Source organism: Ptychodera flava, chromosome 4 (assembly GCF_041260155.1).
Source record: "Ptychodera flava strain L36383 chromosome 4, AS_Pfla_20210202, whole genome shotgun sequence".
NCBI classification, from domain to species: Eukaryota; Metazoa; Hemichordata; class Enteropneusta; family Ptychoderidae; genus Ptychodera; species Ptychodera flava.
In genome coordinates this window covers 18,080,864-18,092,559 of record NC_091931.1, presented here as the reverse complement: position 1 = coordinate 18,092,559, position 11,696 = coordinate 18,080,864, and the positions used below count along the sequence as shown (strand labels likewise).

The 11,696-nt window shown below is 37.4% G+C and overlaps 1 protein-coding gene across 2 annotated transcripts in view; it reads left to right on the top strand.

Annotated features, from left to right (window-relative positions):
- Nucleotides 1–383: 383 nt before the first annotated feature.
- The window catches only part of LOC139131070 (cilia- and flagella-associated protein 337-like), a 48,287-nt gene continuing 36,974 nt past the window's right edge, over nucleotides 384–11,696 (top strand). Inside the window, exon 1 of one of the 2 annotated variants that reach the window (XM_070697007.1) lies at nucleotides 384–936. In XM_070697007.1, coding sequence (XP_070553108.1) covers nucleotides 595–936 — 342 coding nt within the window. In that variant the 5' untranslated portion in view covers nucleotides 384–594. The remainder of the gene's footprint in view (nucleotides 937–11,696) is intronic. The other variant, XM_070697008.1, reaches the window with a different exon arrangement.

Below are 11,696 nucleotides of genomic sequence, written 5' to 3'. Positions count from 1 at the left end.
GAGTCTTTAAAAGTTAAGCAGAAAGTCGGCCCTATGCATTCCCTTGAGAGTTTGTTATTACACTATTTAAGCCACAAACCACGACACACATCGTCACTAAATGCAACAGGTGTTAGCTGAAAACGATCAACACACCGCAGACTTTATTACAATGTAAGGACTGCTTGCAATTTTAAACTCTGCCGGTGACAGTAACCTGACTGGAAGCCCATGTATTCATACACCCCTGTAAATATTGTGCGTCCCTCCCGGAGCCATAACAACGGCTCACACGCTATGCTAATTCCAGGTGTCAAAAAAGTAGTTCCACCGAAGAAAAGCGAGAATCGTATCTTTGATAAAAGGTGCGAAGAAGACTTTGCGGTGTTGTCAGTGTTTATTTACGATAATATTGGTTTCTGTTGGAAATTTTTGATCAAATTAGGTGGTAACATTAATATTTTCTTTAGGCGGACTGATTCGGACGAGTACAACCAGGTAGCGCAGAAGTTCTTCGGTTCGCAGTGGGACTTACCGTGGTCTGACGACCGAAATATATTTACAACAAGCGAAGTTAAACTCTTGGAGGCCTGTGTACATACCTGTACGTTAAAGATGCCGCCGGTTAAGAAACCGGGCCGAATAATCCGACCGACGTCGGCAACAGCGAAACTAGAGTCGTATATACCACCCAGCGTGCTTGACGACGTCCGTCCGGCGACAGCCGCAGCGGGTTTATTCGCCGGAGAAGGGGGACCCAGTTCTCGAGGCCCCGCGCCCCCATCTCGTCAGGGAGCCCAATCGGCATGGGGTACACGTTTCAGAGACGACATCCCGAAGCCCGACGAACAACCTCGCCGTCTTACACTCAGCCTCGTCGATGGGCTTGCCGACAGACCCGAAACAGCGGCGGCGAGAGCTCGATTGACGACACCTGCAGCCTCGTCAGGTACAAAGGTAAGCGACTGTTCCTGTTCATCGCAGAAATGTTTGTAGAGAGTTTCCAGGCTGACAGGACTGTAAAGTTTGCTAATATTCAGAACCATTAACTCTATTTTGTCACATCCCTTAATGAACAGTTACTTTCTTTATTCGAATGACACAATGTTATCAAGCTAACCCGATTATTTAGCTAGTATAGGTGTTAATCGAAACATAGTAACAAAATGTATCCATCTCCCCTGAGTAATACGGGCGCCGTTCGAAATCCTCTGCATTACTTCCGGTGTGCAAATTTAGATAAATGCGGTTCTTTTACATTTTTGCAAGAATGAAGCCATATTGACAAAAGAGCCACGATGAAACACTTTTAATATTCAACAATTGTAAGGGAATAATTTTACGGCGCGTGAACACAGTTTCACAGCGACCAACCTGCTTCCTGTAAGTTGTAATATAAATCTCTGTACGTATCCATTTCAAAATGGCCGCCTCTGCTGTCTGAAGACCGAAAGGTAAATACGAGGCTTTATCATCGAAGCGTCGCAGTTTATTTACACATGATGATGCACAGACAAGAGGTGTAATCTTCCAACCCGATGGAGATAATCTAGGAAATTGAGAAATCCTCCACTTTTCATCGTGTCATCGTTGAAGGCATAGCAGTGCCCGTTATATAGCATTGCCGTTAGACTGCTTCATTGAACTCGTTTACAGTAAAACAAAATCGATTTATTTCGTTGCAACCATTTAGTTGTTAATGTCGCAGCCCTTGTAAATTGGGAATTCTAGAGGCCAGTAACCTATCAAATGTTCCGAGGCTGCTGATAATCAAGATTTATACAAAACCCTGAACCATTTCAATTGTATGCAACGTTTATGCAGGAACAGTTTTATACGTGTTCGATCGCGTTCATGCTCTTGTCATTCAGCTGAGCGTGTGCCTCAAGATCTATCATCGATGTTGCTGCAGATCCGTAGGCACACTCCCCCATGCAAACAGTCAGGGACTGGCAGGGATGTAGCTCTAGGGCTGTGTGTTACCGGCGTTATACGGCCTCCCACCACAGGAGGATGTATAACGCCGGTAACATACAGCCCTGCCACGCAGAGCTACATCGATGCATCCCCAAGACACGTTATGTACAAGATAACTTTCAGGGTTTGCCACTGTTTTCATCGGCACTAGCGTATAATGCCGATGAAACGGTGGCAAACCCTGAAGTTATCCTGTGCACTGCAGTCATTTCATGTTTACGGGTTTCTGCAGTAATCCTGGCATGTGGACTTCCCTCAGGCCTTCTTGCAAAATTTAGCCTACCAGGAATGCCATTATAGCTGCATATAGACTCCATTTGCTATTTTTTTAGTCAGAAATCGCCTTTCATTGATTCTATGGAGGATAAAGTTTTGTCCTTTAAAATACCATTCAGGTATTGCTTTTTGAGCAGATTACAGGAATGAAATCTGTCTGAGGAACAGTAACCTAAATGCTGTAGGGTGTTAAATTTCTTTTGATCCAGAACTTTGGAAAGCCTAATTCAGGAGGGTTCATTGAAATCAAAAGACTGCCTTGAAAGTTTTGGACTTTCCCTAAAGTCTTTCTTTTCACTTCATGACTTCCGGCTCTGCTTCTTGAGGAAGCATAAAATGACAATTTTAACCCTTACACCCTAAATTTCTATGTTTAAGGTCCAACTATACTATTGAAAACAGTGGATTTGGGCCAAACCATGGTGTAGAAGGGGTTTCAGTTGCCTTGTTGGTGTTGTTTCACATTCACTTCCATGTTAAACCTCGGCTTATTAGATCATTCCTTGATTTACTGTATCCGTCTCACCATGCAGGAGAGGTCAGTGGATCAAAATCAGAATTACGAGTACAACCAAAAGATTCTCTGATTCATCTTCTCACTCTCTCAGCATCATTTCCATCATTATAATCAAATTAAGTGATTTCAAGTTTGATTAATTGAAATTGTCAATGATAGAAATTTAATAAAAGTCTGCTTAATTTTCAAGCAATTATCATAAATTTTTGGAAAGTAAAGGGCAAAGAAAGTTGAATTGTATCTTCTCAGAAGTGATCATGATTACATTCATTTTGAGTTGTTTCAATTCCATTGATGACATCTCATTGATGAGCTTATTCTTTTGTGTCTTGAATCCTGACATAGCTAGACCTTGCACCATAATTGACATTTATGAGTAAGCATGATACTACAGACACCAGATAACTTAAGCAGATGGAAGTGTGATTCTGAATCTGATGCCAACTTTAGCATAATCCAGGGAGAAGTATGTAAGTGTGACGTACGTATCATCAGAGCCAGTCACACAAGAAACTGAATTCTTTGAAAAATACGGATAACGTGAGGGAATACATAATTTCCATGCAATTTTTATACGCCATCATCATAGAAAAAGTACCAGACATTGATCATACAGAAATGTACATACTTTAGCAAAGAACTTTAAACTTTCATAAAAATAGTCCTACTTGAGCAGGAAATTATCCCCCTATTCATAATTAGACAGTCAGTGAACATAACAACAGACTTGTGGGTGTGCAAATGCTGTGTGAACACAGCACAAACTAATTGTGTAACATGTTCTCACGTGTGTTTCCGCATTTAGTTAATAACTGTACAACAGAACATTAGGTCAGTATATTTCGGATTTAAAAATGTTTCCGACTATAAAAAGCTTATAGTCAGTTTGATTATTCAGTTTCTGTTCATGCCATGCCATGTCACACATGCTTTGGTCAAACAACAGCCCTGTCATATGAATGTAAATAGATCCAATGGTAATTTGATGGTGTCAGCCATGAACAATACTGGTTCCTAGACTAAACAAGTTCAACGTTTACACAAATTTGTGTCTTTGTGCCAGAGCGGTATATGGAATGGAGTGTTGATATGCACTATCCTGCAGTAACAGACTTTGGGAATTGAACCAAAAGAATTTTAGCAGGGTGGTCCGTCTCTATCCATGTACATTTATGGTACAATATTATTAAAGATGAACACTCACACGCAATATGATTAAAATAAATTCAAAATTTTAAATAAAGTCTGTATTTATTATCAGACAGGTGCTTTAATGGAAAGCACTCATTGGCGTAGAAGTAAATATTTAAGTTCTTGCGTTTATTTGATCGAACTTTCTCACATGAATTTTGTTATCCTGCAAACTTAATCTATCTTTGGCATGGTATTCAGTCAGTGTGTAATAAACTTTGACATGCTCAGTGTGATGTTGACTAAACACTTCAAACAAACAGTTCTGCAAAGAGTGAGTGTAATATTACATTGGCCAAGAGTTACCGAATCAAGTTACCGAACCCGTCAAGAGAAGCGTATGCAGTACTCGTACAGTCTGGTACTGTTTTTACAAATTCACACACCTGTCTGTAGCGCACTCGGTTTAGCTTTGTCAATAGTTGACTGCATGCTTGGGAATTCACTTTAAACCCAGTGACCTGGGCTTGTGTCAACAGCATCATACACTGCCTGAGTGATTAACAGTCATTTCGAGTTGATTGTTAGCTACACCATAATTTCATGTCACTAAATTCAATTGCAGAAATGAAATAAATGAAAAAAAATTAATTCAGAAAAGTAAATTGTTTGTATACATGCCATTATCATTTTTGTGGCTGGAAAATTTCACTGTATTTTAAGGCTTTATGTAAATGATCATTTTTTCTGAGTAGCAACACTAATTATTATTTATGAACACTTAGCGTGGTTACAATGAACTAAAAACAATGTTGACACTTGTGTACCATAAATATCAGCATAAAACACCCATAAAACCTTTTCCCCCACAAGAAGCATCAAGACAAAATATCAGGCATGACTGTCAGTTATCGAGTTATCATGAAGGCATGCCATAGTGTGGACAATATTTGTGTCGTCCTCCATGAGGACTAACATAATTCTGTTGTTTGCCCACACTGATATGGTTGATGAAGTGAATTGTTTACACCTGGAATGTGCACCTGGTCAGTAAAGAATGCAAATGTATCACTGGCCAGCACTGCGAAATCCTTGCTTTATTGAAGTTGCCCTTGACTTATCAGCTTTATCAGTCAAGTTATAAAAACTCACTGCCTACATACTTTTCAAAGAGATAGATCAGTCACTTGGTAACCTGTGACTCCCATCATTGACACGCAATCCTGTCACCCCAACAAATAGATCCATCCACGCCATTGAAAATGATTGGATGCAACCAAAACATGGCACCTTAGGTATCCAAATTGACATGTATATTTGTTGCCAGTATATCAACACAAAATTTCTTTCCATACGATCAATCACTAGTGTTAATATTACACGATGTAGCATTCCACACTCAATTACCTAGCTTTTTATCACCTCATTTAGCATATTACAGCTACATTACATGATATAGCAATAATATAATGCTTTGACATTTTTGCTTCTAGTAAATGCATGCATTCCACTCAGAATAATATATATCTGACTTATAACCTCTGTATCCTTTGTCGTATTATATTATTTTATCAATTATTTTGCCAATCATGGTACGCACTGGTAATAATGCAGTCAGTCCAAGGGTACTCACTAAATTACTTTATGTAATATAGATCTATAATTGTATTGCCTAATAAGGGTAGGAGTATTAAGATGATGCATGCAGACAGACAGGCAGGCAGACAGATAGACAGGTGCATGGAGGGTTGCAATATTGTGATATTTAAAATCTTGGTCATAAACTGAAACAATCATAATTCACTGTGTTTTTGGAAGTTACATGTGTTGGAAAATCGGTAGGGAGGAAAGAAATAAAAGTAGCGGTTCGTTCATTCAATACCAGAATAGTTCAAGACTGTTGGGAAAATCAGACAGATTTGAATTCTCTGAGGAAAAATATTCCACGATAAAAATAGAAAATTGCAAACCTAATGAAGAGCTTTGTTGTGTTTCTGAATTGTGTACTGGGAATTCAGATTATAATTGCTTTTTGAATATTCTTTGATTGAAATTACACATAAGTACGCCATTCTTCTCTCTGTAGTTTTCTGATTGCAGATTTCCATCCCTCAATTCATTTTGCACACCATTGAATGGAAATTCTCCAAAGGAAAGATAAACGGATCTGAATGGCTTTTGAGTTTTGCAAAGCTGTTGTCATGGAAACCAGGAAGGCATCGCTGTCATTATTTTTTCAAAAGCATCTCCTGGAAGGAATGCTTTCAAAGTGGGTGAATGACATCTTTGTCATTTTAACCTCTGTAGAGTCATCGCTGTTTGGAGTCGGCTTCGTTCATTGTGGCAGATCTGGAAAATGATAATGATGGGGTTATGTCATTTTTCGGTAAAAATACATGCACAGATTGGAATGAAATGGTCGACGAGTGTGTATACTGACTGTGTTGTGTACATCATTTGAAAATCCAGTCTGTTGTAGAGATGTTCTAATACTGATGCTGCTCGCTACAATAATATAATATTATTAATTAGTGTTTCTGTTCATAATGTGTCCCAGTATGTTGGTTTCATTCCACTGACCATGCCTATCGACCATTAAAGCACCTGACATGAGCATGCCTCACAAATTGAAATAGTCATGTGGAAAGACTGAACAAATTTGTATCAAGGCCTTTTCTCACACTCAAGATTTTTACTGTTTAAACTCTCTATGACAATATTGGTATGAACTGCCTCCATGTGTGCGGTTGAAGTTTATGTGACAGGAACTTATATGATTTTGGCCATTATATGCAAAGAAAACATTCACACGATTGGAACTAATTTGAGATAATTGGATGGTGAAGTAATATCGGTTTAATCTTCAAATGTCAGCTCATCTGCTTTTCTTTTTATACATTTTTTTGTATGAGTAATTTGTAAAATTGCAACATTCAGCTATAGGGCACCTAACACTTTTGAGAAATTTGAACAACATGGAAGACCCAATTCTCCCAAATTAGTTCCAATCGTGTTTAATATGAAACATCATATCTACTTTGTATTCGTGGTAATATTGAAGATGCTTATACAGTAGTTTCATTGTGTCGTAATGTGTATTAAAATAAACCCCAGTCAACAGTGTCACATACTATCTCCTTTGCAAGATAGGCACTGTTTAGAAATAGGACTTCAGATAAATGTTCAAATCATTGAAATCAGTCAGCAATAATTGCATACTGTACATTTATGATCAGGCAATCCAGACGTTATAATCAAGATCATGGATAGCTGAATGTATGTATTCCGATCATGAGCAAATAACATTCAGAGAAACAAGGAGACATTCAGGAATAAAGAACATCTCTCGTAAATGTAATTGCTTGCAAGTGCAGTAGGATTCATAAACACTCTCCATTTCTGCAAAAGCGACGATAAAGACAAGAATTACACTTAGTTTATTTTGGGTACTTATTTTGACTAGTCAATAACAACTTGATGAATACATTTAATATTTAACTCTGAATTTGTCTCCATCCTGCCAATCATAAAAGAGATTTCTCTTCTTCCTTACAGGCAAATCACTGAAGTTTCTAACCAGCTTTAAATCTATTTTTGGTCCCAGGGACAAAAAGATTACATATCTTTAAAAGTGACTAGTTTAAACCACACCTAAACCACAAAAACATTTTAAGTTCGGTTGTTCAGTTGCATAATTGGTGACAGTTTTCTGTCAGATTAGATGACACAAGGAGTCGAGAAAGAAATATTTATAGTCAGTCTATTGTGTATGGTAATGTGAGGCCTGAATGAAACCTTTCATGCAGAGAAAATAGCCACACCAAATGAGCAAGGTGTAACGGTGAATGCCACAAACTGGTAACGGACAATGCAAATGAGGACACAAAAAATACTATGTTTTCACATAATTTGACAGACATGTGTTATCCTCTATCTATCGTATCAATAGGTGTGAATACTGCCTTGTTGCCATGGAGATATTTTCATTATTGTGGAGTAAGCAACAGGAATATTTTCATGAAAGTCACATTCTACTGTATCTAAATACACAATTATATTCAGGAATTATCACAGTTTTTGCTAAGACACCTTGATCTGTTTGCAACTTGTTTAACAGACAAATCTTAACAGAGCTACAGTGCTGCAAAGGAGATGAAATTTTGAATGTAAATTTAGGCATACCTTCTGCACAGTGTTCCTAAGGGCCAACAACAACAAAAGCCCACAGTATGTATCAGTTGGTAGTGTACCAAAGATTATTCATGAGGCCACACAGGAGCTGGTTTTGAGTTTAGTTCTCAAATTTAGCAAGCCTGTTTGTATCCTAGTGAACATCAACATTCTTCTCCGTCATTGAAACTGAAAATCATTGTGGAGGGTAGTAGAAATGTTATTACAAGAGCACAGTACTTGCAATAGGTTGCCCTGTGTTTTTATTTGCTGCGTTGCAAGCAATGCCTCAAACAACTGCATAGAATGACAGCCACACATAAAATGCAGGCAACGCAACAAACAAGTTTGTAATATGTGTCAAAGAGTTGTCAAACCACATTTATGAGCCTTTAATGGCAACTGTGGATGGAATACTTGTCTAGAACCTGGCCTGTCTTTTGGCCTAGCTTCATTGTGGACACAGGCCAAAAGACAGAGGCAAGCTAGGTTCTAGACTAATGGAATACATGTATGTGCCGGGTGATGTTTCCATGTACCGTATTTATACAGGTACATGTACATTGTACTAGTCCTGTTGTCCATCCACAGTTTCTCCATCACAACAGATGTACATGTACATGTAAATCTACTGTACATTGTTTTCTGACCAAACTGGTTGTCATAGAAAGAATAAAGAAGTCTCTTTTCTGACCTCAATTTTAACTATTCTAAAAGTATTCATTATGTGTTGTTAATGTTATAACTGTGGAAAAAGATGAAGTATTGTGTGTTTTAAATTTTATAGTTCACCAGGCAGACTGTGGTATGTGTGTTGTAACAGTAGCCTGTCAATAGTAACATGTATGGCATTTGCATTCCTCTTGAGAACTGCTGCTCTCATGCTCTCTCATCTTTCTTGTTATGGAAACACAGACTATCAAACATATCTCCTGGGGAGTTTGCAAAGTTCACTTCTGCAATGCAGTACATTTGCTCATTTACTGGGTTATATCAATACATGTAGTATGACAATGCTTTTTTCCACTTTTTTTTGTTTTAATGTCAACCATAATTTCTTGTTCTACTCCCCAAAGCATGATAAGACACACAGTGTCCAGCTTGTCAACTCAGCCTGTACATGTACATGTGTAAACTGCTTTGTTATTATTGACAAGTGAATCCTCATCTGCACTAAAATTCAAGTGTAAACAAGAACAGTACATGTATAGATGCTGTGTTCACAAGCTAACAGGAGGTGTTTCAACATGTTTTTAAGAGTAGAACATGAACTTGCAATTTGCCTACAAAATAAAAAATGTTCAAAAGTTACAACTACACTGGCCTTTAAACTAAAATGTTTTGATGCAAAAAGGCCTGTAAACATTGTGACATCATGATTGACTTCCATCCAAGGGGCATAATGTACATTATAGATGAACTCAACATAATGATAGTTGAGACGGAAAGAGTGTTGAGACTGGTTTACTGTTTAGGTATTCAATTCAAATATGTGTGCACATGTATGCGTCAGTCCAGCCTCTGAAGGAGCTAAGAAAAAGACCCCATGTGCTCAAGTACATTCCGTATCTCATGCTATGGATTTCCTCAGATATTTGCAGGGAATTTATCCAAGGAGTGTGATTCCATACCTCTTGAAATTAACACAAGCCTCTGGAAGGCTGCCAGCACTTTGGAATTTGTACTGTTTCTCTGGAAAATCTGTGTTAAAAAAAATCAGTGATAGTTTTAATCAGAGACAGTAGACTGCAAGATCCCTCAACTTTGTCTCTTTCAATCAGCAGTATTGCCATTTTTGCGTCAATTCACACAAACTTCAAAGATCTATTAAAATTGTCATCTGGACAAATGTGTCTACAAGTTGGCAAATTGACAAGTGTACCCTTGCCTGAAAGGAAAATTGCCGAAAATTTTTGAATTGCAGTGGACTTCACTAGCTATGTGATACTTGCAGCTGTACGTGTCATTTCAGATCTAGTGGTATTTGTTTATGGATCTGATATTCACAGCAGCATTCTGCAGAGGTACCCGAGCTGTTATGTATTGTGGTAGAATGTTTAGAAGTATTACTGACATTCCCTGAGAGATTCCTTGCAGATATTGTATGATATATTACCAGTATTTTGTCTGAGCAAAGCCCTATGCTCATTGAACTATTACAATAATACAGGACAATATCAACAGAAGGAATCGATCGCAAGGAAGTGCCATGTACATGTGCATATGCTGTATTTTCTCTAGCAATACATCTTGCGAACAAGAGCAAAGGTGATTGTTTGAAAAAAAGCACCAAAACATAACTGAAATGAAACAACGTTATAATAGTATACACTTACTTTGTACATATGTACACCACATCAATTTTTTGAATGAACAGTCAGAGAATACACTCGTGATCAGACAATGAATAGTCAACTGCCTTTCAAATATACAGTTTTACACTGTGATTTTAGATATTTTACAAAGTCGTATGGGGTTCATTTGCTTGTTTGCTTTCAATCATATTTACAACCAAATTCTAAATATTTGTTCTATTCTGCGGCCTTTCTATTGTTCAATTTATTGATTGTCTTCTAAGTAAGTGACCACACACTGTATTTGAACTTTGAAATTACCCAGATAGCAAAGCTTACTGAGTACTTGTACATGGTCTGTTTGTCAATTTATGAATACCATGAGACCTCAAGTATGAAGTCCAAAATTAAAATAGCCAGAAAAATGGGTCACTCTTGAAAAGCATTGGCTGCATAGTTGAAATGAGAATTTGTTAGATAGGAAAGGAGTTTTAGTGTGGGTATGAAGGTTAATTTGACCACGAGAAAAGAGTTATAGAGTTTGATGTTAAAATGAAAAAAAAATGACGATCTTGGTTCTTTCTGAGATGAAAGGGAGTTGTAATGAACATACAATGTCTATATTGTTTGGAATCATTAGCACTCCATTGAAGCAATAAATACAAATGTATTGATTTTACTTCAAAGGACTCATGTACCATTGTGAATTACAAGATTCTCAACTGAAAGATTACAAACGGCTAGAAAGATCACATGACAAATTGTCCGATCATACTGGGATAGAAATTCATTATTTCATCAACCGCGTCATTTGTCCTATCCATTGTTGGTATTTCTAAACCAAATTTACTTTGCAGTTTCTGAAAACCCTGTCTGTCTATTATTGATCCCGTAGGATATACTTAGAGGTTAAAGGTCGTTTCCCACAGACTCAATAAATATTGACGGGTGCCTGCAACAAAATCAATGATATGTAAACCTTGGAATTCCACAGGGTTACGTTTTAAGAGTTTTTCAACTCGCTGAAAATATCAAGAAATTATAAGTGAATAAAATCAATTGTTGTCAGCCTTAGCTTAAGTGTTCTGAGCATTAGCTAAAATATTGTGATATTGAAATAATAATCGGGGAAAAAGGATATTATGGAATAAAATTACAAAGCTGTTTATTATGGTCATATCTAAATCCATAAGAAAACTCTTTTCATATGCAAAATAGTGGAGTTGGCAGCTACTTGAAATTGTTTTTAACTACCTGTTTAGTTAGTGTGGATTTACATCAAATCTAGTTCTGACTTGATTGGTCTGAGTATACAGAATGAATATTGTGCAGCTTTGAAAGGCAGTCATATT